The 27959-nt window shown below is 48.2% G+C and overlaps 1 protein-coding gene across 2 annotated transcripts; it reads right to left on the bottom strand.

Moving 5' to 3' along the window:
- Positions 1-25: 25 nt before the first annotated feature.
- Positions 26-27422, bottom strand: FAXDC2 (fatty acid hydroxylase domain containing 2). Of its 2 annotated transcripts, none has more exons than XM_037152224.2 (9): positions 27270-27422; positions 12394-12441; positions 10019-10110; positions 9800-9903; positions 7330-7451; positions 3927-4132; positions 3372-3477; positions 2784-2950; positions 26-1820 (listed from the first exon to the last, which is right to left on the bottom strand). In XM_037152224.2, the coding sequence occupies exons 2-9, from the start codon at positions 12439-12441 to the stop codon at positions 1667-1669; spliced, it is 999 nt and encodes a 332-aa protein (XP_037008119.2). In that variant the 5' UTR covers positions 27270-27422; the 3' UTR covers positions 26-1666. The 2 variants fall into 2 exon arrangements, with proteins under 2 accessions (XP_037008119.2, XP_037008120.2); XM_037152225.2 differs by lacking the exon at positions 27270-27422 and adding an exon at positions 27142-27181.
- Between the last annotated feature and the right edge of the window lie 537 nt (positions 27423-27959).

The following is a 27959-nucleotide window of genomic DNA, read 5'->3' as shown; positions in this document are numbered from 1 at the left end:
TGCAGAAAAAAACTGAAGTAGCTGATGGAGTTAAAGGAAACCAGTTTATTTTCCATGCTTCTTCCTCTCCCATCCATGTTTTCTGCCCCTCAACCTTCTCTTGAGCCTTATTTTTTTACCAGCCTCAAGGGCCATTCTGTTCGATGCAGAAGAGGGTGGGTCCTGGCCCCTCTGACGGCCCAGCCACTTGCCTGCCCCAGGGGTGAGAGGACAGCCTCTTGTCCCCCTAGGCACCCTGCTGTGGCTTCAAACTCTCAAGACCTTGAAGAAAAAATGTTCCCATTCCTCTTTCTCCACGTTCCTCATCTCTTACCCTTGTTAAGTATACTGAAGGTGAGCTACGTGTAGGAACAGTTACGGGTGCAGGCCGGCAGCTGTGATAACTTACAGCATCCGTGCACTGGAGTTGTACTTCAAGCTAAGGGTACAGGTAGCTTGTCCTAGGGAGGGGCCGGGTGCACCAGTGCTGGGCGGGGCTGGGCAAGGCCACGGAGCACTGCCTGGTACGCACCCAGTCGGCCCACTGGGCAGGTTCTCTGGGGTCCTAGGACTGATGGGTCCTTTCTGATGGTTCTGCCTAGAGATGGCCATATCAGGTGTGGAGGACTGCACAGAGCTACAGGGGGTGGTTACCTGGGCGTTCTAGAACTGCAGGTTCAGGAATAGACCCAAGTATGTGTAAGAATTTAGTGACAATGGTGGCCTTTGGGGTGGTCTTCGGGTGGTTCTTGGGAGCCACGGGGCCCCCAGCAGTGTCAGTGGCTGCTGACAAAAAGTGAGGAGACGGCTTCAACTCAGGCAGCTGTGGTTTTTAGATAAGGTTCCTGGTAAGATTGTGTTTGAAAAGTCCCCCTTGCTAAAATCCCGAATAAATGGTTTTGAAACTCCAGGAAGAGATGAGGGTTTTGCCCTTTGTTCAGCCGTGTTTTTCTTGCCTTCTCATTGGAGGAAGGGGGCTCTAGCCTTGGGTCCTGCTTCTGAGACTCATTAGGGGCCTCATTCAAGTGACCCCAAAGGTCAGCAACTTGGACCCTTCCTTCGGTAGGGTTAAGGGCCCCCAGTTTAGCAGGTGCGCAGGACTCGGCTTTGGTTCCCAGGGATGGCTGAAGGTACCAGCGTTTGGGCGGCACTTCTCTGACGTCTCCATGGTAATCTGGGGAGGAGCTTCCGCAATTGGTGTTCTCCTTTCCCCAGACAGACGATGTTTGTTGGCTGTGCGTCTGAGGTGACATGGGAGCTTTGTCACTGAGTGTGTGGGGGATGGGTGACGGGGTCTTGACCGCTGCGACCCTGGCCGCTGTTGGGTATGACAGAAGTTTTGGGGACAGGAAAGGGGTAAAGCACTATGTCCTGGTTCCCCCTGGCAGCAGAAGGGGCTCTTTGGAGCCACATTGCCTCCAATGTGGCTGCTACCTTTGTCATTCTTCATCTTGCCGACCCAAGGACGGGTCCCTCTTAAGTGAACTTTGGGCCCCCTTGAGGGATAACCAGGGCAGTCGGGGGAACCTTCGCCTACATTTCCTGGAGACCGCCCCTCCCCCCGCCCTCGTGGTGCTGTCCTTGGAGCCTGTGTGGCTGAAGGAGGAAGTCCTTGGGTGTGATCTGGAGGCCTCAGGCCACCTTGGTCGTCTGCAGAGGGGACGGCCAAGATGGCCCCCGGGCCCTCTCACTCCATCTTCGGCGAGTCAGGGATGCTCTCGGAGAGTGGAGTGAGGCCTAGCAGGAGGATGTGTCTCTCGTAGGCTTTGGTCTGCTTAAACAGGGTGTCAGTCCCGTGGAGGTGGTCCAGCACGCCCAGCACCCCGTAGCACTGGTTGAACCTGGGGAGAGAGGAGGGTGCTTGGGGCCCCTGTGCTGATCTCCACAATTCATTTTTGCGCCAGCCTCTCCCACATGTCTAAGCTCTCCCACCCCCCACCTTGCCGACCACCTGCATCAGAATAACCGAGGGAGGTGCTGCCCACGCTCCCAGGGGACCTCCAGACTGAAAATCTGCCGTCTCCCTCCGGAAAGCTCTCTTGCTGTGATGCACACAGGACAGCCTGTGGCAGAACACGGTGTGTTCCAGGAGGTTCAGTGACGACTCGAGTCAGAATCCCCTGGAACACCTATTAAAATGCAGGTTTCTGGGCTCTGCTCCTTCCCCAGCCCCCAGACACTTGGATTTAGCCTATTAGAGTGAATCCCAGGACCCAGTGTTTGCGAAGCACGTCTCCGGCGCTTCTGGTACAGGAGGTTCACAGACACACTTAAAGTCTGGAATCTTGGTGTACAAGTCCCTGTGAAGGGCACGCAGGATTTTTTATTTAACCCTCACCTGAGGACATTTTTTCATGGCTTTTAGAGAGAGAGGAAGGGTGGGGGAGAGAGAGAGAGAAGGCACCAATGTGAAAGAGAAACACCTATCGGTTGCCTTCTTGTACGCACCCCGAGTGGGGATTGAACCCACAATCTTGGGTGTGTGCCCTGACCAGGAATGGAACCCGCAAACTTCTGGTCTAAGGGACAGTGCTCCAACCAAACCAGCCACACTGGCCAGGGTGGATTCTTATGTATGTATACATTTTTCTGACAATACCCGGAGCTTACACTGGATACTCAGAGGGTCCAGGTGTCCCTCTGCAAGGTGTCCTGGGATCCAGCGTGGCCACTGCTCCCCGCCTCCAGACCTCCCCCTGCACTAGCACCCACACTGAAACTGAGACACCAGGGTCTGCTAACGGAAGCTCCAGGGGTACGGCGGACGTTACTGCCTGGGGCCCACGGTGGAAAGGGGGCCTTACTTGAGATGGTGGTAGTCATGGAATTCAGGCGAAGGCAGGAAGGGCAGGTGGTAGCCACAGTGGGAGATGGTGGTGATGACGAGGGCCAAGGAAGACCACACGACGATGGAGGACAAGTGGGAACCCATTACTAGGGGGCCCGCCACCGCCGGCAGCATGTTCGAGACCTGAAGGAAAGGGCTGTTGGAAGGTGGGCCCCAGGGAGGTGCAGGGGACCCAGCGGTGGGCCCCCTCTTCCCAGGGCTGCTACCAGGAAGACTTCTTGAGTCAGGTCTGATGAAGCCGAAAAGAGTTTCAGGGCCCGGATTTGCTGGAATCGTTCACCTTTCTAACTTGGGACAAGTTATTCATGGTTTGAGCCTCAGCTTCCTCATCAGCAAAATGAGGATTAAAGGCATTTTTGGGAAGATGAAATGAGATAACATGTTGGGCGTCTAGGATGGCCTGCCGCAGGGTGGAGGGCGTCAGTGACAGCCCATCAGTGGGGAGGAGGAGGCGGCGGCCCCGGGGGCGGTTCTCTGCAGACCACCTCAGGGAAGGGGCGGGGCCTGCGCCCTCTGCCTCCATGGACAGCGGAGCTCCACTCACCAGGTGCTCAATCGGGTGGGCGTAGAGGGAGATCACGCCTATGGGAGCTGTCCACTCGTGGTGTTTCTTGTGGATTTTCTTGTACAGTTTTGGGTGGTGAAGGAGCCTGGGAAACAGTTAATAGTTCACAGTCCGCCATCTCCCTGCCCTCACCCCCCGACCAGGAGAAACCAAAGGCAGGAACCAGGGGTTCCGTTTATGGAGCAAGGTTGGAAACACGCAGCCCTGCGTCTGAGTGTTTGAGTTCTACCCTGCCTCTCTGCGTAATTTGGGGGTGGGCTGCTTTGCCTCTCCACCTCGGTTGTATTAGCTGTAAATGAATGGGAAAAGCCCTGCTACCCCCGTGAATGGAGAAGGCTCGCTCTTTTCTGGATGTTCTGTCGGTTGCCTCAAGCTGTCAGGAGTAGAACGGAGTCGTCTCCCTGTTGGCTACTTTGTGGGACGCTTCTGAGGCCAGGTGGCGCTGGCCTGCAATTCTGAGACCTCGGGTTCCTCGTGAGGGACAGCATGTGGATCCAGAGTGGATCCAGCTGTGTTCGGGTGGCCCCTGCTCACCGGTGTGAGTAGTAGAACATGATCTCCTCGATCAGAGTGAAGACTACCAGCTCCAGGAGGAACCAGTGGAAGGTGGGCAGCTCTCGGCGGCAAGGGTCTCTCCACAGCTTTAAGATGGGGTAGAGGAGGACCATGACGGGGAGGGAGATCAGGAACTGGTTCATCAGAACTGTGCGGATAGACTGGCGGAGTTTCACAGGGTCCACCTGCGGAGGGAAGGGAGGAAGGAGATGGGCGAGGACGTGAGAAGTAGGTCTTTTCCTTCCGGAAACTAGGCTCCACTGTGACCTGCTCACAGGAAGCCCTCATTCAGAGGGGACGGTAGGAGGGATGTCTGCCGGCAGCCCCTGACTACTGCCCAGCCCCGGGGTGCAAACGGCCCTGCCTTGGGAAACGCCTCTCTCAGCCGCCTTCAGTCTCTGCCTGCTCCTGCCGTCTCCTTCCTGGTTCTGCAACTATCACCACTGTCGTCCCCGTTTTTCTGGCCAAGCCCTTGGGGGCCTCCAGGGTACTTGGAGAAGACTGGCAACTCTCAGCTTGATATTCTTATTCAGCCCTTTCACCCTTCCTCATCTGGAGAACCTTGACCATAATCAGACGCAGAGATCAAGGTCATCTGCCTCCTGCTTTGGCCCAGCCTCACTGGATGGGGCCTGGTGCGCAGAAGGAGGTGAGCCAGGTAGCTGCCCATCTGGCCTCCTAAATTCCTGTGACCTGGTCTTCCTGGTTTTGACCGTGTGGCTGTTAAATGGGGACCTGCCTGAGCATTCTCTCTAGGGTCACTGTAGAAAGCTGGCCCCACACGGCTGCAACACAGCTAGTACTTCCCCGAGAATCAGTGATCCCCTGACCGCTCCCTTCAGCAGAGCACCAGGGGCCCTGGGAATAGCCCCATAATCACTGGTCACTTCCTGGGGTCTGACGAACTGGTCAGGAGGGACTTCTCCCCCAGTTCCCTCTATGAGCTGTAGGCGTTTCTGCTGAGGTGAACCTGGGTTCAAGGTGGTCCTCAGACCTGAAGCCTTCCTCTTTCTCCAGTTTGGGCTTATTTTAGGAGATGCAGGCTGAAGGGTTCAGGGTGAAATTTTATGGTGTCTGGAACTTTCAAATGCTTGAGCAAAACATGACAGAGGCATAGATGTTTATATTTTTACATATTGGTAATGTAAAATGTTTAAAATTAGTGGATCTAGATGATGCTTAAAAGTGATCACCACACTACCTTTCCAACTTTCGTGTATGTGTTTACAGTCGTTCATAATCACACAATGTTTGGAGAAAGGGTGGACAGAGAAATCGAAAGCTGTAGACAAAGAGCTTTGCCGCGAAGAGGAGCAAAAATACAAGCAGCAGTGAGCACAGGAGATGAAGTCAAGGGTCTTTGTTTGGTTTTAAGGTGTTTTCACAATCCAGAGAGGAATAATCTAGAAGAGGAAGGAAAAAAGGATGCATTGAAAGAGAAGCGAGAATGGCCAGAACAATTTCCTGGAGTACGCAAGAGGTGCAGGGCTGTGGCGGGCCGCTCGTGGAGGGCCGGCTGCAGCTAGAACAAGGAGAGCTCGCCTGTTGAAGGCAGAGCATGCGGTGGAAGTCTGGAAATTCTCCTCTGTTCGCTCCACTTTACTTAGGGAAGAGGACGCAAGGCCATTTTGCTCCAGGGGGCGTGTGGGAGATTGGAGGAAAGAGCAGAGGTGGGAACTAGCTGTCCAGGAGAGTAAACAGACCAGGGACGGATCCTGTGAATGCCTGCAGCGCTCAGGTCCCATGCGAGGATCTGTTTCTGATGTCTTAGGGAAGGGGTCAGGCCCTTCCGCATCGGCCAAAAGCTGACTGGCCTCCGGGGCTTCCTTCTTAGTTGTGTCTACCTGGAGAGGCACACCAGGTAGGACTCACCTGGAGTCAGGTGAGACGACCCCTGGTGTGTTTCCTGCTGACAGTCTGACCCTGAGCTAGTCCCTGGTCCTTTCTGAACTTCAGCCCCTGCAAAAGGTCACACCTTCCCTGTGTGGCTGTGCAGTCATTGTGCTGGGAAGTGTCGCCGTGTTAGGTGATAGTCCTGAGAGCTGAGGTGGCCTCGTGGCTAACGGCATGAGCCTTGGCGTCTGAAAGCTTGCGTGTGGATCATGGTTCTGCCCATGTTGCGTCTCAAAGCCTCCGTTTTCTCATTTGAACCATGAAGGTTGTTGTTACGGTGCTTGGCCTGGAAGATGTGAGCATCTAGTCAACAGTGCCTGATAAGGAGACCCCCACGGTCTGACAGGTGAAGGCTCTCAGTGGCCGAGCATTGTCTTGGGCACTTAGGCTCCCATCTATCCTGACAAGCTGGGCCTGGAGGAAGCCCTCTGGCTGGCCGGCAGCTCTTGTCCTAAGTCAAGGGGACAGTGAGCCAGGCCAACAGCTCTGGTTCAAGACGGAGCTTTCTGAAAGCCTGGCTCAAGGACACTCTTTCCCACCCACTCCACTTTCTGGAGTGCTGGGCTGGGGGAGAGTGCCCCGCAAGCTGAGGTGATCCACCCAGGCACCTGGGCAGATCATTAAGAGATGATCATCTCCTCTGGGAAAGAGGCCAGGGCGTGATTTGGGTGGAGCCGGGCAAAGAACGTGGGTTGAAGACTCAGCTGCTTCCTTGTTGGGTAAGGTCCTAAGCCCTGGCTGGTGTGGCTCGGTAAATTGAGCGCCAGACTGCAAACAAAAGAGTCACCAGTTTGATTCCCAGTCAGGGCACATGTCTGGGTTGCAGGCCAGGTCCCCAGTAGGAGGTGCAGGAGAGGCAACCACACATTGATGTTTCTCCCCATCTCTTTCTCCCTCCCTTCCTTCTCTCTAAAATAAATAAAATCTTTAAAAAAAGAAAAGGCTCCTGGCTGTTGTCAGAGCTCGGAGCAGATAACCTGTGGGTGCTGTATAAGGAGACGTGTGTGCCGCCCTTCTCTCCCCGCCTGGGCCGGTTCCTTGTATAAAGGGGCTGGGCCTTGCTCATCATGGGTAAACTAAACTCTGCTGATTGAACCGAATAATTGGGAAAGAGGACCTGCTTGAAAAACAACCACCACCTACACATTCAGAATCCACACTGCCCATCTATAATAATGGGGTCGGCCACTCACGACGGCTGTTCTCCGTGGTTTCAGCACCTGCCATAGCTTTCCCTGCTCCTGTAGCTGAGGGTGGAGCTGCCTGCAGGGACAGCATGGGTCATCAGACGACCAGAACAATAGTCTCAGTGGCTGGCTCTGAGATTTGGGCCAAACCATCTCCTCTGTCTGACCTGCTACCGTGGGGGAGCCTTGTGCACCCTAACTCGGCTCACCCTGGCCATGGCCTCTCCTGGGCCAGCGGTGAGAATTTTGAGCATGTGGCTTCAGCACCTGCCTTCTGGGCCCCGGCCAGGAGGAGCTCTTACCGGCTCATTCGTGCCGGGCTGAATCCGGTAGCGGGAGATGAAGCTGGGTTTCCCGGTTGTGTCGACCACCAGCAGAAGCCCATTGAGGCCCCAGAAGAACACAAGGGGCACGTGGGTGATACCTGGCGGGGGGGGGGGGGGGGGGGGAGCAGAGGGGATGGGTGGTTAGGTGACTTCAGGTGCTCACCACATAGGTGTTAACTGACCTCATGCTTGACAGTGACCCGGGCGGCCTTGTAGACAGTCCCTGGCCACAAAAGTCTCGGTGCTCAAGGCCAGGGGACCTACCTGTAGTCCGGGGTGACAAACTAGCTGAGGGAAACTTGAACAGGTCACTATTTAAGGAGTGTCTTTACTTATTTTCTTAGTCATAATACAGGAACAACAACCTTCCAGGTGGTTAAAGACAAAAAAAGTAGCTGCTCTAAAATATAAATCAATATAGGTTGGCATTTGGGAGTCTGTCCCCCTTGAACCCTTTGAATTTCCAAGGAAGGGAGAAGCAAAGGAAGTACAGTATGGTTCAGAATGAGCACTGGACTCGGAGTCCACCGGGGGCCTGATCCCTGTTACCCTACTAACGGAGCAGTGCGACCTCAGGCGTCTGGATGTCCCGCAGGCTTCTGGGCCAGATGGCCTTCATATCGCACTCTCCTGGACAGTGGGTCCAGACTAGAGTGTTCACGGCCATGAGCCGTCCGCAGCAGACACCGCTTGCCCTTGCTCTAGACTAAGCCTTTTCCGGGCTCAACCTTGGAACTTTGTTTTCTCAGAACACATGAGAACAGGATGGCCATGCCTCTCCATTCGCCCAGGACAGTTTTGAATGACCTCCATCCCTCCAGCATAATTAATAACACATCATTTACTATGATCACAGAACATTTGAACAGCCAAAATGTCCATTAGTAGGAAATGGACTACATTAGAATGGAATGGGCAGCTTGAAATATTAAGTAAATTTATATCAATTGACACAGAAAGATGTCCACAGTCTATCTAATGAAAGGGGAAAAAATGCTTTAAAAAATGTGGTGTCTTGCCCTGACTGGTGTGGCTCCGTTGGTGGGCATCTTCCCACAAAGTGCAGGTTCGCCGGTTCTGTTCCTGGTCAGGGCACATGCCTGGGTTGCGATTTCAGTCCCTGGTTGGGGTGCAGGTGATCAATGTTTCTCACGCGGATGTTTCTCTCCCTCGCCTCCTCCCTCCCTTCCCCTATCTCTGAAAATAAACAAAATCTTCCAAAAAATAAAAATGAAAAAGGTGCTGTCATAAGTTCAACCATGTATCGAATATATGAGATTAATGTATTTAAGAGTGGTTATTTCTTGGGTATAGGAGAATGGGTGATTTTTCACCTTCATGGTTATATGATTTGTCTGACTTTTATTTAACACTGAGCATATATTTACAAACTTATTTTGGACAAATGTTGGGTTGGTGATTGCCTCGTGCGCCACCTGTGAGGGTGGCTGCCTGCTGGGAAATCCAAGGTCTTCCTGGGGAATACAGACTGAAAGCCACAAGCGACAACCTTGAACTTTCTTTCAACGCCAACATTTCCCATGGCAAATAGTTTTTGTCTGATATTTGCTTCTTGCCGAGGTAATAAGTATTCTCATCATCGTAACAGAAACATGTAAGATGCTCTCCCACATTTCCCCTTATACATTTACAGCCTGAACCGTTCTTTTCGATGACCACTGACGATTCCTCTGCACCAGTCATACTTAATGTTCAGCCCCTTTTCAGATTGTCCTTCCAGCTGAAAACAGGGGATGTTCTATTTGTTCTTATGCTTTGTGACAACTGACACTGTTTTTAAATCCCCCCCCAGACCATGACACAGTTCTTTTGTGGGGCAGACAAACATTTTATCTTAAATATCCCTATGCCTTCCATACAAACTTAGCACAGAGTAACACTAATAACTGTTATTTGAGTGAATAAGGTCACTCACTCTTGTAGATTATGTGGTTATGAACAGTTGCAGTGGCTTTCCCACTACATTTTCTCAGGCTTGTTTCGGGCCATCTGCTCTGTCAGTGAATATGTGAGTGGCCACTTGCTGTCCGGCCTCCCAGAGCCACATGTCACCCAGGACACAGCCTCACATGCCATGGAGCTGTCTGTCCAGACAAGCTGTCTGTACTTGTCTGACACCTGAAAGCAGGCTTATTGCTCTAAACATGTCTTCATGTTCACACGAACTATTTCTTCTTTTCATTTTTCTAGTTTTTGGGGGAGGGAGATCTCCATTTCTCCACTTCTTTTGTTGGATATCCTTAGACATCCATTCCAGGTTGCCCACAAGCTTAGCACTCTCGGGGCTTACCACTGTCCTCAACTTTAAGTCCTTATTACTTGGAAGAGTGCACTGATACGTCCCAAAGCAGAGAACAAAACAGAACGGGAAGGAAACTATAGTCACGTACTCCACCCCTCAGGGCTGGGGGTCGAGAAGGCTCACTTAGTATGTAGAGGATCCACTCCTTCCCTTCAAATGCGAACAGCAGCCTCTCCCACTGAGCTTGCCAGAAGTAGCCAGAAGCACCCCAAAATCTCTGAAGATGCCTTGGAAGGAAAAACACCGCTCAGGTTTCTGGATAAAGGCTGGTGGGCGCTCTGACCCCAGACCGCCACCCTACTGCCCTCAGGTCCTGAGTTCAAGCTGCCCCCACAGACTCACCACGTGACTGAGTTCCAGAAGGCCACAAGTAGGAGAAGGCCAGAGCCCAGGATGAAAGCCGTCCTCCGCATGGAGCCCCAGATGTGTCCCTCCTGGGAGGGTAGGAGGGAAATGTCAGTTCCCAGCTGTCCCACACAGCGCACGCCTCTCCGTGGAGGCTGACGGGAGAGATGTGGGGCCAGGGTTCAACAGCACCAGCACCGCGCATCTGCCAACCTTTCCCCAGTTCCTGTGGGCAGTTTATCAAGAGCTCTGTGGAGGTTTACAGGTGTGTTTATGGTGGAAGAGCTCGAGATCGGCCAAGGGAGTGGACCAACCTGACTGCAGAGAGACTGTCAGGCGATTCTGTCACCTAGAGAAGGCCGGGCGAGCCTTCCAGCAGCTGTGGGATTTTGTCACCAGTCCTTTTGTTCAACAGAGATGCCCATTATGTACACATCAGCATCACCTGGGAGCTTTTTAAAGATTCAGATATTCAGGCCTTTCCCCAATCCAATTACATAAGAGTCTCGGGTGGAGTCTGAGCCTCTGGGTTTTTAGAAGCTCACCAGCCCATTCATTGCAAAGCCGAGCGAGCCGGGTCTATTTCCCCATTCCCATCACCTGCTCGCCCCTGAAGAAAAAGTAAATGAACGTATGTTCTGACTCTTAATAATTCCTCTGCCTTCCAGCAAGACCAGCCAAGGTTGCCAGCTGGGCAGGATGATAAGCAGTTCCAGGGGCAAAGTGCGGACCCCTGGCGGTCACTGGCAGCTGCTGAGAGGCCCCCCCAGAGCCTACAGCAGAGATTATTGCAAGCCTGATGGTCCCAGACCTGGAGAGGGAAAACACTGGCTGCCAGGTGAGTCACCGATCCCTGCTGCGCCACTGACAGGAATCACAAACCTCTCTTACGTCCCATGTTTCCGAAGTCGGATGGAGTCCGCTCACACTCTCTCATGGGAGAGGACTGGAGGCTCCAGGCCCTGTGTGCCTGTGGCGCACCTGCACTTAGTAACTGGGCCACATCCGAAGGGACCGAATAGGACACCGTGTTTCAGTACAGACTTTTGAGATCTGAGGGAACAGACTGTTTTGATGGACTCATTCCGAGCCACCTGAGTCTGCATGGAATCATTTCTTCTCAGCTGATCCACCCCACCTCTGATCAAAAGACCGAAGAGGAACAGGTCATTCTCCGCAGCTGGTGAGAAGCTGTTGAAAGGCTTGTGCTCAGCAAGGGCTTGAGCCCCCGCGATGCGCTTTCCTTTCCCTCTCGGCCGCCTCTCCCTCCTCCAGGGCTGGACCCGCAGGACCAGAGGAACCTGTTCTGTTGCACAGGCCATTCCAAGCTCACCCCCAAGCTTGTCAGACCGGTCACCTTGGGCTTTGCAGTTATTCCTTTTCTGGAATTCAGAGGACCCTTTCCATGAATTTCCCAAACTTGCTAGGGATTTTTCACTTGAAGTTTTTACATTGTTTTTATTGATTGACTTTTGAAAGAAAGAGGAATATTGATTTATTGTTCCACTTCTCTATGCATTCATTGGTTGACTCTTGTATATGCCCTGACCAGGGATCAAACGCTCAACCCTGGTGTATCAGGACAACTCTCTAACTAACTGAGCTACCCAATAAGGGCTCATTTGAGTTTAATCAAATCAAGATGAATCAAGTTATAAACCTCATTTTCATGCCCTGGCCAGTATGGCTCAGTTGTTCAGAGCATCATCCTGTAACCAAAAGGTTGTGGGTTTGATTCCCGGTCAGGCATGTACCCAGGTTGCAGCTTCCATCCCTGGTCTGAGCACGTATGGGAAGCAATTAATTCATGCTTCTCTCTCACATCGATATTTCTTTCTCTCTTTTCCTCTCTCTCTAACAGCAACGGCAAAAATGTCTCTAGGTGAGGATTAAAAAAAAACAAACACCTCAATTTCACACTTAAGATTAGATATTTTTTCAGGGATCCTGGGGTTTTCTCTCCCCAGCAGCCCGAGTGAAGGGTGTGTAAAGAGCACAGAGATCTCTGTGGAGGGCAGAAGCGTGTGGTGCAGGAGGGAGCTGGGGTCAAGAGCTGGTTCCCAGCCCCAGGGTCCGGGCCCTGGTGGGCCTTTCGGGTCCACAGAGCAGTTCTAGAGAGGGGTGGTTCCGAAGGCCTAAGGCCTGGGCACTTGGAGGGTAGAGAGGCAACGGCAGGGGAGCTATCAGCCGGCTGCTCCCTTGGGCCGGGGAAGGGCTTTGTTCGTAAATGCTCTCGGCTCAGCCACTAAAATGGGCTTTTCGCCCGTGTATCAGTTACCCCTAAACCTTGGGAGAGACGTCAGGCATGCGGAAAGCACCGTGTGGAGAGAGTCACTGGCTGCACCTGCACCAGTCGGACAGGTGGGATTTACCTGCTCTGGCTGCTCATCACGTCGCTGGCTTCCCGCTTCTCCCTTCATCTGAAATAAGAAAGCACAGGTGAGTCTGGGTGTCATTTCACATGCAACCAAGGGCGTGGGGAATGGAGAAAGTCCAGGAAAATGGCTAGCAGTGACTTTTTAATGCTTGCTAGTTGTGGGGAATTGAAAAAATTGCCGTGGGCATCAGTAATAGGAATCGGGGGTTGACAATGGGACTTCGTCTGCCTGGGATGGGCTTTTTCAGACACGGGCTGGGACAAACCCTTCTTTGGGAAGAGCTTTCCTCTCCGGCCCAGTGTGACTCTGTCTCATCAGGAAGAAATCTCTGTCCTCTGCACTGTCCCCTAACTGCCAGTGACCTACGATGGTCATCCTTGCCCTATAATATTTTTCATTTTACAACCAAACAAAAACCCTTGACTTCATCTCTCATGCTCACTGACGCTCATATTTTGGCTCCTCTTTGCAGCAAGTCTCTTTGTCTACAGCTTTTGATTTCTCTCTGTCCACCCTTTCTCCGAACATTGTGTGATTATGAACGACTGTAAACACATACGCAAAAGTTGAAAATATAGGACAAAAAAATTAAGGTTCGGAAATCAAGTAGTCTTAAAATATTTTTAAAATGTTTGTTGATTTTAGAAAGGAGGAGAGACAGAATGATGTGAGAGAGAAACATTGACCAGCTGCCCTGACACCCCCCCAACCAGGGATCGAACCCTCAAACCAGGGATATGCCCTGACCGGGAATCAAACCCCCAGTTTTTTGGTGTAGGGCTGCTCTACCCAACCAGCCAGCACTCAGATAGTCTTCACACATAGCTACAAATGGTTAGAAGAAATAATGGATGAGACAACAAAAAAGGATAAAAATACCTAGTAACCTGAACATGACATATGCAAAATTTAGGTGAAAACTTCAAAATACTCCCAAAGGGGGGAGGGTGGTCTGTTTAACAGCAATTAAAATAAGTTAAAAATCAATCAATCAATAAATAAACAGAAGCCCTGGCTGGTGTAGCTCAGTGAATTGAGCACAGGTCTGCGAACTAAGGGATCGATTCCCAGTCAGGGCACATGCCTGGCTTGTGAGCTAACTCCCAGCGGGGAACACACGAGAGGCAACCATTGATATTTCTCTCCTTCTCTCCTTTCCTTCTCCCATAGAGATAATTGAATAAAATCTTTAAAAAATAATAATAATAAAATAAAATACTCCGGAAGGACACAAATGTGGACTTGAACAAACAGAATGACCCACCACATAATTGGATGGGAGGACTCAGCTTCATAAAGTTGTCAGTTTCCCCTAAATTGATTTAGAAATTAAAAGTTGTCTCAATATAAACACAGGTTTGTTTGTTATTGTTCCTGGAACCAGACATACTGATTCTAAAATTTATATGGAGAAATAAATAAGCAAGAATAGGCAGCAAAACACCAGAAAGAAAGGAAGAGTAGTGGAGAGGAAGGGGACAAGAGATCCTAGGGTTGGCAGCTGTAAAAACATCATAAAGCTTTTCAAAAACATATTTGCTCCCCCTGGATGGTGTAGCTCAGTGGATTGAGCACGGGCCTGTGAACCAAAGGGTCGCGGTTCGATTCCCACTCAGGGCACATGCCTGGGTTGCAAGCCAGTTCCTGGCAGGGGACACATGAGAGGCAACCATACGTTGATATTTCTCTCCCTCTCTCCTTCCCTTCCCCTCTAAAGATAAATTAATAAAATCTTTTAAAAAAAAGTTATTGCTGTAAGATAAAGGAATGATTTAGTCAGGACTTAAACAGTTGTTCTAACTTGACTGGGTTCGATTTTATATTCTTTGTTATTATTTGTTGATTGGTTTGCATACAAGGATCAAGGTTTTTCTGAAATCAACAGATCTGTGGAACTGTTAATAGATATAAATGCCACAAATGAACCTCCTTTAAAAATGTAGCCTAATGACAATCAGTGAGAAGGTGAAGCATTTGCCGTGTGTTTGAGATCTTGTAGGTACAGCAGAATAAATCTTTCTGGGAGTCTATAATAAAACTGATAGTTAATAAGTAGAGAAACTAAGGTTTGCTCATTTTTATTTTATTTTATTTTTTTAAGATTTTATTTCTTTATCTTTAGAGGGGAAGGGAAGGAGAGAGGGAGAGAAACATCAATGTATGGTTGCCTTTCGTGTGTCCCCTGCTGGGAACTGGCCTGCAGGGAAGCAGCCTGCAACCCAGGCATGTGCCCTGACTGGGAATTGAACTGCGATTGTCTGGTTCGCAGGCCTGCGCTCAATCCACTGAGCTACACCAGCCAGGGCTCATTTTTATTTTTTAATGTGATGTTGCTGAGTTTCCCTAGTTACATAAAGTGATCGCACACACAAAACTATTCTTTAATTTAAGGAATCCAGACAGTAGTCATTATGCTACTGGTTAACAATTCCAATATTAAAAAAGGATGACCACAGATTAAAAACCAATTGCATCTCTACTTAGATAGCAAAATAAAAAGCACCCAAAAAAGCCATTGTCTATTATATATGCTAAAAGAAATGTGTTTGGCTGTGTAAATATATTAAGTGTGCTCTTCCCAGCCTTTATTTTTATACAACACAAGTCAGTGGGTACAGAGATAAACCACTTAGAATAAAAACCTTTATCCTAAGTAGATTAACATAGTACTTTAGAACTAGAGCTTTGATCTAAGTTTGGAGGAGATATTTCATTTACAACAAGCAAATTCAGGGACAAATATATGTCCCTCACACCTACACACGTACTCCATAGAATTGTAAAATGTGAAAGGTAGAAACTTTCTGGAATTTCCCATGCATTTGGAAAGCACTGCAGGCCCAGGGAAAGCGCTGGGGACAGGTAAGCACTTTACCTGTGCTTCGGCTGCACTTCCAGACGTGCAGCGAGGTTTCAGGAACACCAGTTCCCTACGTTATGCGGGGTTTCGAAGACGGGCACCGTCTCTGACAGCCCATCCTGTTCCAGTGCTGACAATGCCAGTCTGACCCTGTGGTGGCCCCATACTGAGGTCAAGGCCAGTGCATCTGTCGTCTCTTGAAGCAGCATATCCTGTGGCTTTTGTGGCAGTGTTAGGGTCTTGTCTGCATTGTGTCTTCCACCTCTTGCGTGTGAATATCAAGTGTTTCAAACTGGTGTTTGAATTTGCCCTTCGAGGCGGAAATCTTTGGTCCAGGTTCGCACCCCTCAGTGCAGCATCCATCGATCTGACTAAACCCGCCACAGACTTGCCTTTCGTCACCGGGACCGCGGCGGCTGCCATCGCACCCCCCGCTGCCAAGGCCTAGCGTCAAGGAATTCATTGCGTGACTTTTCTGATGGTCTGCGTCTCCAGTGTGTATTCTGGCGACTTTGTGAGCCCTTCTGATTGACCTTTTAAATCTCGGCCTTTTTCAGTTCCTTCTTTATCACATTTCATGGCATTCTTATTAACTGTTTTGGCAACAAAGGTACAGTGTTTCTCTGTGCTTGAAACATGCCACAGCTTTTCTGGGAAGGTGACAGTTTGGGGCAGTGGCTGGGTTTGGGGGGGAGGGTGTTTGACGGGGCGGCCAGCTCGACTCCGCTGAGTATTCCCCTGTCTGTCTCATCGTGAAGAATTACCGAACGAAAGAGCAGGGCTAGCCCGTGTAGGCACACGTATACAACAGACTGGAAAGTCCAGAAAATACACAACAGGCTAAAACATAAATGGGAGTTTAGTGTACAACAAAAAGAAACCAATATTATTGGAATTTTAATTGGCCAGATGCTGAACCGCTCCCATAAAGAGAAATGTGAATTGAAACTGCAAGGTGGTATTATTTCTCACCCATCAGTGTGGCAAAACCCCCAAATTTTGACCACATGCTCTGCTGGCAAAGCTAAGTGGACTTTAAAATTGTATTTGTTCTTTCTTTTTAAAAATATCTTTTTTGATATATAGTTCACATATCATACGATTTACCTATTTAAAGCATACATTTCAATGGCTGTTAGAATATTCGCAGGGCTGCCCAGCCCCCCCCCCCCCCCACTGATTTTAGAATATTGTCATGCCCATAAGAGAAACCCTGCACCGCTCAGCCATCATTTCCAATCCCTCTACCCACCCACCGCCACCCTAGCCCTAGGCAACCATTGGTCCGCTCTGCTTCTGGGGACCTGCCTGTTCTGGACATTTCACAGCAATGGAATCACACCACATGTGGTTCTTCGTGACTGGCTTCTCTCACTGAGCCTCATGTTGTCAAGGCTCATCCGTGTTCTTACATGTATCAGGACTTCATTCTTTTTATTGCCAAATAACATTCCCTTATGGGGATAGACCATATTTTGTTTATCTATTCCTCTGCTGATGGACTTTTGGGTTGTTTTCACTTTGTGACTAATATAAAAAATGCTATGAACATTCATGCATAAATTCATGTGTGGACATATTTCTAAATTCCTCCATAATATATGCCTAGGAGTGGAATTGCTGGGTCACACGGTAACTGTATTTAACCTTTTGAGAACCTGCAAAACTGTTTCCCAAGTGGTTGTATCAGTTTACATCCCCAATTGCGAAGTGTGTGAGGATTCCAATTTTTCTCCCTCCTCACCTGTTAAAGAGTGTCATAACCTGGCTGAAGGTGGTTAAGACAGACCAGCTGGTTCTGCCATGTGACCAGGACGAAGGAACCTAGGTGACCTATTGCCCAAGTGGTTGGGCAATACCCCTGCTCGACAGCTAGGACAGCAGTGTTACTTAGGGATCTGGGTTCATAAGGATCCCAAAGAATTCTCCTTTTAAACAGCGATTTTCTCTTCATTGTCCAGAGCATCTCTGGTTGGCCCAGTCCTGGGTTTGGCCCCCGTCATCCTGGTGGATAAGGCCCCGTTCAGAGAAGCCACCCTTCTTCGCTCAGCATGGGATTGTGGGATGAAGAGACTAGGTGACCTCTCAGAGCTTATAGATGGCAAAGGCAGGATCAGGAGGACATTTTATTCTTTTGTATGTGATGATTGAACTCGATTTTATTATTCCATGTATGAGCATAGGAAATGCTGCTTCCCTTTACTCACATTTCCTGCAGGTTGCTCAGGTAACGTATAAAGTCAGACAACAGAAGTGATGAGCAAGCTGCACACCGCCTCCCCTGTGAGTCACAGGCCAGCACACGGGATGCAGTCAGCTCAGGGAAAAAGCCTGTCTGGGCCAAGTGCTGGGACATTGGATACCCAGTCAGGGAAAGAGCATCTGATTTAAGGAAAGACATCAGCTTGTTTGGCAGGTGTTGGCCCAACTTCCCACCTAGACTTGGGGGATGGATTTCAGCCACTCTGTAGCCACCCCCCATCCCAACCCAGCCCCCACTGGGCTGCTTCTTTGCCACCCCTGCTCCCTCTGTGGCCTGGGTGACAGCAGGGGCCTGCTGTGGCCTGCAGGTATGGAGAGTTCTGCCTCACTGCCAGGTCTCATAGAGTGAAGCTGCAGGCATTCACTCCCCGTGCTGACGCAGGGTGAGTCAGGTTCCTTCTGTACCTGGCTGTTGAGGGGTGGTGGGTGGGGGTACTCTGTAATCACATTCTCTACCACCTGAGGCTTCCAGAACAGCTGAGCAAGCATTTCAGAATGGGAAGACTCAGCCCAAGTGGTTGGGCAATACCCCTGCTCCACAGCTAGGACAGCAGTGTTACTTAGGGATCTGGGTTGTAAGGATTCCAAAGAATTCTCCTCTAAACGGATTTTCTCCACCTTCATTGTCCAGAGCATCTCTGGTTGGCCCAGTCCTGGGTTTGGCCCTCGTCATCCTGGTGGATAAGGCCCCATTCACAGAAGCCACCCCTCTCCCAGCATGGGACTGTGGGATGAGGCAGGTCATTTCTTTTTTGGTTTTTGTTTTTAATTTTTTTCATATAACATAAAGGCTGATCCATGATGCAAAGTTTTATTTTATTTTATTTATTTATCTTTAGAAGGGAAGGGAAGGAGAGAAGGAGAGAAATATCAGTGTATGGTTGCTTCTGGTGCACCCCCTGCTGGGAACTGGCCTGCAACCCAGCCATGTGCCCCGACAGGGAACCAAACCGCGATCTTTTGGTTCATAGGCCCATGATCAATCCACTGAGCTACACCAGCCAGTGCTGTTTTTAATTTTTAAAAACCCTGACCTGAGGATACATTTATTGATTTGAGAGAGAGAGAGACCTCAGTCTGTTGCCTCCCACATACGCACTGAGCGGGGATCCAACCTGCAACCTAGTTATGTGCCCTGGTCAGGAATCGATCCCACAACCTTTTGGTGCACAGAACAGGTCGCTGCAACTGAGTCACCTGGCCGGGGCAAGGCAGGTCATTTGCAATTTGATTGCTGCCTGGAGTCCCCAAAAGCACAGATCATTAAGCCCGAGGAAGGTGTTAGGTCCCTTTGGGGAAAGTCTGCCAAGGGTCTTAGCAACAAGGAAGCAGATGTTAAAGGAAAGGCCACAAGCTGCGAAAGACTCAGAGCAAAAACCGTTCGCAGACGGGCGGGGCCCTGGCACCATCACGGGTCCCCCCCCCCCCCCCCGCCCCCTCAGTGTTTGCTAGGAAGTGTGAATGGTTCTGTTGGCCCGGTTAAGATGCTGAGATAAGCATCTTGTTTGGGAAGTGAACTGAGGGGATCATTTGTCTGTCTGTCTGTCTGCCTTTTAAGTTTCCAGGACTCTTTATGAGATGCCATGACTGGGAATGTCACTTACAAGTCAAAGTCTCCTTTCTAGCCTTTTCCCGTGTCTTACCCTCACCGCTACCTTTGCTAGGAGCTCATGAAGCAAATGACACTTGATCTTTGATCTTTCAGAAGCTTGCCCGATCCTTCCCAGAACATTTATGAAGAACTTACTCTGTGAAGGAGCCCTGGAGATGCAGAGAGAAATGAGAAGCTCTGTCTAGGCACATAAACCCATCGTTCCAAAACACATAGAGAAAGCACTGGGCTAGAGGTTCCGGGCCGGAGCTAAGGAAACCCGGAGCAGGGCAGGAGCTCTGGCTCATCTAGGACATCGTTACAGGAGGAGAGTGCGCAGGCTTCCTCTGTGCTTGTGGACACATGGTCCCCACCCTGAGCACCGAACATCCCCTCCCAGACCGGGTTACGCTCATCCAAGAAGGGCTGGGTTTTAGTTCGTCCACACTTTCCTTTTTTCAAGATAGATGCAGGATAGATGCAGGATCTGCAACATGAATCTAAAATCTGAAGCTATTCCTTACACCATTATTTAGTCCCCCAAAACAAGCAGTGCACTTTTTATGGGGATACAGATGATAAATTCCTATGAAGAAATTAGTGCTCCAAAGGTTTTCTCTCTCGAAGAAGTGGTATGCTTTCTCATGGAACACAAAACAGAAATAGTTGGTTTATTCCTGCCCCACCCTTTTTGCTTTGGCTGCCAGTAAACTCAGAGTTAAATTTAATGCTCGGTTGTACTTCTTAGGATTTTTTTTCTATTATGTAATTCTGTGTATTAAAAATGATGTATGGCCCTGGCTGGTGTAGCTCAGTGGTTTGAGTGTGGGACTGCAAACCAAAGGATCGAGGTTCGATTCCCAGTCAGGGCCCATGCCTGGATTGTAGGCCAGTTCCCAGCAGGGGACGCACAAGAGGCAACCATACATTGACGTTTCTCTCCCTCTCTCCTTCCCTTCCCCTCTAAAGATAAATAAATAAAAATCTTTAAAAAATAAAAATAAAAATGATGTATGTACAAGGATGTTCGTTGTGAAAATTGTTTTTTTGTTTTGTTTTCTTTACCCTCACCCAAGGACACTTGTTCGTTGCTTTTAGAGCAAGAGGAGGGAGAGAAACAGCAACAGGTTGCCTCCCATAGGCACCCAGACTAGGAATCCTACGGGGACTAAAACTGCAGCCCAAGTGTGCACTCTGACCGGGAATTGAACCCTCAACCTTTTGGTTATGGGACAATGTTCCAACCAACTGAGCCACCCAGCTGAGGCCTAGTGCAATTGTTTTTAATGGTTAAAGATTGGAAGCAACTTAAATTCCATCAAAAAAGGACTGCTTAGCCCTGGCTGGTGTGGCTCAGTGGATTGAGTGCTGGCCTATGAACCAGAGATAACCAGTTTGATTCCCAGTCAGGGCACATGCTTGGGTTGCAGGCCAGGCCCCCATTTGGGGCAAGCAGAGGCAATTGATCCATTGCATCTCTCACACATCGATGTTTCTCTTCTTCTCTTTCTCCTTCCCTTCCCCTCTCTCTGAAATTAAATAGATTTTTAAAAAATAATTTTAAAAAAGAGGATTGCTTAAACAAATTATATTACATTCAGTAATGAAACATTCTGTAGCCATTAAAGAAATTAGGCAGTTTCATGTGTAATCGCCAGAACTATTAAGTGAAAAAAGCAATGTGTGGAACATATGCAACTGTGCACGTGTGTATTTGCATGCTGTTTATGTGTGAATAAAATAATGTATACTATTAGACTAGCATTGAAATAACGTCTATGAAACTGGTTATAATGGTGGCTTCCGGTGAGCTGAGCCGGGCAGTTCACGGACAGGATAGAAGGAAGGCTATCTTTTTACCACGTGACTTTTTTCCGTTTTGAATTCTGTACCACGAGTATATTTTACCTACTCAGAAAATTACAGAAACATGCAAACGTTTTAAAACAAATTCAGTGCCCACTGGTAGGAAACATTTTACTGAAGAGTGACAGAGTAATTTGCTGCCCCTTTACTCTAAATCAGATTAATTTCAGTTCCTGGCAGGCCTTGAGAAGTCTTCGTCTCCCTTGAAATTGTGTGCCAATTTTTCCATTTTTCAGGGTAGAAAGATCCATGGCTTTCATTAGATTGTTAAAGGTAACAATGATGATTAAGAACTGGTGCCCCCTTTCCTTCCTTCCTTCCTTCCTTCCTTCCTTCCTTCCTTCCTTCCTTCCTTCCTTCCTTCCTTCCTTCCTTCCTTCCTCCTCTTCCCTTCCTTTTCCTCCTCCTCCTCTTTTTTTTGTTACTACTTTTACATGGTCTGAAGGCAAAGCGACAGCAGCGAAACCCCTCTTCCTTTCCGTTACTGATCACAAACTCCTCCACCCCATCAAAGCAGTATGAACGATAGTTACCAAGTGCCTGAAGGTTTCTAATAAGCTTTTACTTATTCGAAGCTGTTCTGTATATATCCTTTTACCGGCAGCTATCTCAAATTCTTTCGAGATGGAGGCTGGGGATACAGCATAAATAAACAAAACCAGATATTAAAATTAAGAACAAAACCTAAGAGAAAGTAGGCTGATACAAGTACAATAGGCTTTGACCTTGAGAGGAGGCAGTCGTGGTTGATTTCAAAAGGCAGGGTGCTGATGCCCATTGTACTCATGTTCTGAAACCTGAGTGTTGTTGAGACCAAGTGATTAAAGACTGATAAATAAATTTGACCTTGGGACTCTCTGCTCCACGAAAACCTTCTGGCCAAAGTGAGAGTGGCTTAGATACATTATCTGTGGATGGTGAAGGCTTCATTTGGCTGCGGGAGTCACAGCAGTTGTCTGTTGACTTCTGATTTTGTTAGAAGCAACCAATTATTTCCTAACCTGCCATTTGTTCTTTGGCTAAGCCAATAGCCATAAATTATCTCCCAAGAGCCTTATCTAGGTAGCAGCCTCTTCTAAGCTATTCAGTCTTATTCTGCTGAATGGTTTATGCCTAAGCAGCTTGTTTTCTGTGCGCCCCTACCGTCTCCAGACGTGCTTTCACTTTTAAGTGAACAGAGTCGGTCAGAAAGATTCTAGGGAAGCCACAGAACAGGCAGATGTGCCTTCACTCAGGGAAACTCCTTAACGTTCTTTGCCGTGGTAGTGCTCAAGTTGGAAATTTTGGCAGACTGGCCCCGGTTGGGTAGCTCAGTTGGTTAGAGCATCCTTCTGATACCCCAAGGTTGTGGGTTTGATCCCCAGGCAGGGCACATACAGGAGTCACCCAATGAATGCATAAGTAAGTGGAACAACAAATCAATGTTTCTCTCTCTCAAAGAACAAAACAAAAGAAATTTTGGGAAACAAAATGAACAACAATGATCAAATATTGAATATGTTAACATACGATAATCATCACATTTTGATTGTGCTTCCTCTCTCTATCTCTACCTTTTGAAGTCTTTCCTCTAAGAACTAGAAGTTGTTTTAAGCTCATCTATTCCAATGCCCCATGGAGGCCTAGAGATATTCAGTATTTAACTTCAAAGTGCATGGTTATTTAGTGGCCAACTTGAATTTAGTGCTCATTACACCAACTGAGTCTGCAGAAAGTGTAGCATGTGCTGATGTTGGTGAATGCAGGGTAGGCATCAGGATTGTAATGGGACACAACACAATGAGATCAGCCTCTGTTTGCCATGAATAGTGGATTAGATATTGTGTCCGTGTGTGTTTTCAATATCAAAGGGAAAACAGAACACCCTCACCTGAGAATGTATTTATTAATGAGAGAGAGAGAGAGAGACCCCCATGTGAGACAGAAACGTTGACCGGTTGGTTGCCTTTGGTGTGCAGCCAGCTCAGGGATCAAACTCACAACCTTTTGTTATACAGGACAAGGCTCCAACCACCCGAACCATTGGCCAGGGCAAAGCATGTTTTTCTAAAATATTAATCATCCTTTCGAGAAACGTTCCTTTTGTGCTAGATACATTGCTAGACTCAAGGAATAGAAAGATAAATAAGACATGCTTCCTGTCCTATTCAATAAAGTAATACTATATAACTCTGATTTTTCCAAATGAGAAAGTATATAGGAGGAGATTATGAAATAGAATTTATGATGAGAATGTATCAGGGAAAAGAAAGAAATGAACGCATTGTAAGTAAGTATTCTGATACTTTATAACAATGAGTTGATTCCTCCTTAAAGGGAATTTGATATGTATTATGAGATTATTCAAATTAGATACTTTTTGGCGTGGTTCTTTCAAAAGCAGCCGAATCTCCCAATCTAGGTTAATGACACCGTGAGGTTACAGCTGATGTTCATGACCTCAAGGATCTGAATACAGGACAGGGGACTGGAGCGAGGGTGGCTGGAGAGTAGAGAGAATGTAATTTTATGTTTTATTTGTCTGTAGCCAGATTCTTTCAGATTCCAGGTTCCTGGATATCCAGCATTGTTGATGGATGTTCCCATTTTATAGGTGTAAGATTTATAATCTTTATGTGAATGTGCAAGGTTTATTTGTAAACCTCTTGTAGATTATTACAATTATTTACTTTTAGAGGAGAGGGGAAAGAAGAGCTGGTGGAGCATCTGGCCCACTGCTTCTGTTTTACAGCTAAGGAGATAAAGCCAACAACGCATAACTGGCTTGTTCCAAACTCCACACACTTCCTGGCAAAATCCAGGCTTCCTAACCCTCTGCCTCCTCTTACGTATGTTTCTGGAATAGCGCAATTCTGTATCATCTGTGGGGAATGACCCCGGGAGAGGGCTAATGACATGAACTGAAGCTTCTGGTATTTCAGGCTGTTTGTATCCTTAGCAAAGGCTGAGCAATTTGCTTCCAGGGCTGAGGAGACAGACCCGAAACGCAGTGAGTGACACAGCTGAAGGACTCTGGTGAAGAGGGTCTGAGGAGCTGCTGTGACCAAGGTCTGTGCCTCTGTGAGACTTTTAAGGAAAAAGGTATTCATTCAAGAAGATGAAATGCATGAAGGGAAAGGTTAGAAACTCTGGAACAAAGAGAACGCCCTCTGGACAGTTTTAGCCATGCTTCCTTATGCTGCTGCCCTGCACTTGAACCCTTGAGTACGGCCCCCACAGGGAGGCATACTCTAGGGGCTGAAAGCCTACCCATCTTGTTTACTATAGCTGTAGCAGCAAACACAAGCCTAGCATGGAGCAGATACCCAGGAAGCACTTGCTGAACAAGTACAAGAAGGAGAAATGGATTAAAAGCATTATTTTTTGCTCTCAGAACGCATCCAGCATTTGCTGTTGAACACCTCAGCACCCTTCCCTGTACTAACAGCTTTCCGGTGTAAGGTCAAACGTTGCTGCTCACAGCACTTCTGTTTCACCCAATAGAATGGAATCTTTCTACCCCAACCAGAGAAATTTAGCTGGAGTTGCGCATGAGACGGTGAAGCAGACCACAAGTCTGTCTGTTTCTTGTCCAGCTTGTCTTGCTTGCTGTGAGCTCCAAAGGGCCGGGGTGAGAACCCAAAACCGTGGGCCTATTGTTCACTCCCATTGGCACACTGACTGTATGCACCTCAACCCGTAAACTTTGTTAAACCTAAATAACAGAATTGACTTGTCCTGAACTCCACAGTTTCTGGCAGAAGCCAGGCTTCCTAAATACTTTGCCTCAGCCTACATGTGTTTTTGGATCAGCACAAATAGGTAGTGCCTGCCATAGGTACTACCAGGCCACTAGCAATTCTAAAACCAGAGCCATGGTTGAGAATCTCAGTATATCGCATCAGAACAGCTTCAGCATGGGCCTTGACTGGTGCGGCTCGGTGGACTGAGTGCTGGCCTGGGTTGTGGGTTTGATTCCCCGTCAGGCTACATGCCTGGGTTGCAAGTCAGGTCCCCAGGTGGGGGCATGTGAGAGGCAACAGATCCATGTATCTCTTGCCCTCTCTTTCTCCCTCCCTTTCTCTCTTTAAAAATAAAGAAATAACATTTTTTTAAAAACCCAGCTTCGACATGGTTATCTAGCTCCTAGCCCACATATCTAACTTGGGCTTTACATTTTTAAGACGTGTACTTGGCCCCATTGCTTCCAGGTGGCTTTGGCAGGTTAGAGAGAAGCAATTAGACCACAGCTGCTTCCTGCCAGTCTCTTCCAGTTAGATTTTCCTCTTTTGAGTTCTGACTGGGGAGTTTCTCCTACACATGGTTTTGAAGCCAGACCCAAGTCTGTAGGACAGAATTACCTGCAAACTGCTACCAAAACAAGACTTCAGGGGAGGTAGGTGGTACAAACAGGCGGATGGTGCAGGCATCGGTGACAGACATCCTCTGTCTGTCACCGAGAAAACGCCCCAGTAGCCACATGCAAAAGAACGAAACTGGACAACTACCGGTCAGCCAAACTGGAAAATGAACTCCATATGGATTAAAAACTTGAATGTAAAGCCTGAAACCATAAAATACATGGAAGAAAACATAAATGCTAGGTTTCTGGACATCAGTCTTAACGAAGTTCCTGTGAATTTAATTCCAATGGCAAGGGAAACTAAAGCAAAAATAAACAGATGGGACGACGTCAAACTAAAAAGCTTCTGTACAGCAAAGGAAACCATCAGCAAAGTGCAAAGGGAACCGCCTGAACGGGAGAAGGCATTTGCAACCATATACCTGGTAAGCAGTTAATATCCAAAGTATGTAAAGAACTCAAACGTCTCAACAACAACAGAAACCAATTAAAAATGGGCCAGGGCTCTAGACTGGCATTTTGCCAAAGCAGACACACAGATGGGCAACAGGCACATGAAAAGATGCTCAACGCCACTAATTACTAGGGAAACGCAAATCAAAACCACAGTGAGATACCACCCTCACGCCTGCTGGAACGGCTATCATCAAAAAGACAAGAAGGAACAAACGTTGGTGACGATGAGGAGAAAGAGAACTCTTGTACACTCTGGGTAGGACCGTAAATTAGAGCAGCCGCTGTGGAAAACAGTGTGAGGGTTCCTTCAAGTACCATAAGACCCAGCTATTTCTCTTCTGGGTATTGATCTGAAGAACATGAAGTACTAATTCAAAAATATATATGTTTCTTATATTCATTGCAGCATTATTTATAATAGTCAAGATAAGGAGGGCCCTGGCTGGGAAGCTTAGCTGGTTACAGCATCATCCTTTTACACCAAGGTTGCAGGCTCGATCCCTGGTCAGGTCACATATGAGAATCATCCAATGAATGCATAATTAAGTGGAACAGCAAACTGATGTTTCTCTCACTCTCTCAAATCAATTCAGAAAGATATGGGAATAACCCAAGTGTCCATTGATAACTAAATGGATAAAGAAAAGTGTGGTCTATAGACAATAGAATATTACTCAGCCATAAAAAGGTGAAATCCTGCCATTTATTTGTTTATTTATTTAAATATTTTATTTATTTATTTTTAGAGAGAGGGGACGGGAAGGAGAAAGACAGGGAGAGAAATGTCATTGCGTGGTCGCCCCTTGCGTGCCCCCTGCTGGGGATCCGGCCTGCATCCCAGGCATGTGCCCTGATTGGGAGTCAGACCAGTGACCATTAGGGTTTGCAGGCTGGTGCTCAGTCCACTGAGCCACACCAGCCAGGGCTAAATCCTGCTGTTTATGACGCTGTGAATGGACCTTAAAGGTACTAAGTAAAGTAAGTCAGATGGAAAAAGACAAACACCATATGATTTCACTCTTGTGTGGGATATAAAAACAGAAACAAATGAGCTAACAACAACGAAATAATCAGAAAAGCAAACTTACAGAGGCAGATAACAGCTCAGTGACTACCAGAGGGGAACAGGGGTGGAGGAAGGCGAAACAGGTGAAGGGGCCAGACCACATCGTGATGAGAGGAAGCTAGACTTCAGGGGTGAGCACGACATAGTACATACAGGTGCTGAATTATCATGTTGCACACCCGAAACTTACATAGTGTTATACGCCAATCTACCTCAATTTAAACATTTTAGAATTAATTAAGAAAGTAGGAAGTTAGAGAGAATGAAGAAAACATACTGGGACATTGTTCAGATCTCACCTGTACTGAAAGTAGAGAGGACAAGGAGGTGGCAGAGGTGAGAAGAATGGACTTTGCCTTTCCTTAAATGAACTTGAACTGGTTTTGACCTTGGCAAACAGCTTCCCTCCCCTGCAGCTCCCGCTTACCTCTGCAGTGGGCTGCTTTCCAGCTCCTCCAAGGTCCCGGCCTCAGCTCAAGGCTGCTGTTTCTCCCCCTTCAGCCCCTACTTCTGCAGCCGCTGTCGCCTAATCCTGTCGTGCCCTGCTGTCGTTACTGGAGTGGGTCAAGAGGCTGGCCGCAGGGATCGAGTTACACAGCAGCCCAGTGGCTTGAGCCAGGCACGTGACCCGAGAAAAAAGTGTGGGTTTGTGTGAACTGGAGACAAAAAACGCTCTTCTTGCCAAAGAACATCATCTCCTTTAAGCCCAGAGGAAATAGGAACTTCAGGCAGGAGCCTGAAAGAGTGCTGGCTAAACTCTGGGCTTTTATTATTATGTTTTTCTTTTTAAACTTCCTTCATCTTCTCAACTACAGAAAATGTTGCTGTCCCATAGGAGGCAGGTTTGATAAGAGACGTGGGTATCAGATAATGTGGCAAGCACAAGGCAGGCAGTCCACGAAGATAAAAAGGTTACTTGGACCAGAGGACTCTTTATTGCTGCTGTTGCTGCGGGGGGCGGGCAAGGGAGAAGAGGTGTGTCAGCTAACAGGAGTGAGTCTAGGAAGGGACACCTGTAGAGGCCAAGTGTACATGTTGATTGAAACAGGTGAGATTAGGATCCAGGACCTGTGACATGAACATCTTCGAAAAAGAATAGAACTTTTATTTTTAGATT

The sequence above is a fragment of the Artibeus jamaicensis genome, unplaced genomic scaffold (genome assembly GCF_021234435.1).
Source record: "Artibeus jamaicensis isolate MK-2021 breed Jamaican fruit bat unplaced genomic scaffold, CSHL_Jam_final contig_432, whole genome shotgun sequence".
NCBI lineage: Eukaryota > Metazoa > Chordata > Mammalia > Chiroptera > Phyllostomidae > Artibeus > Artibeus jamaicensis.
This window is presented reverse-complemented; position numbering and strand designations above follow the sequence as displayed.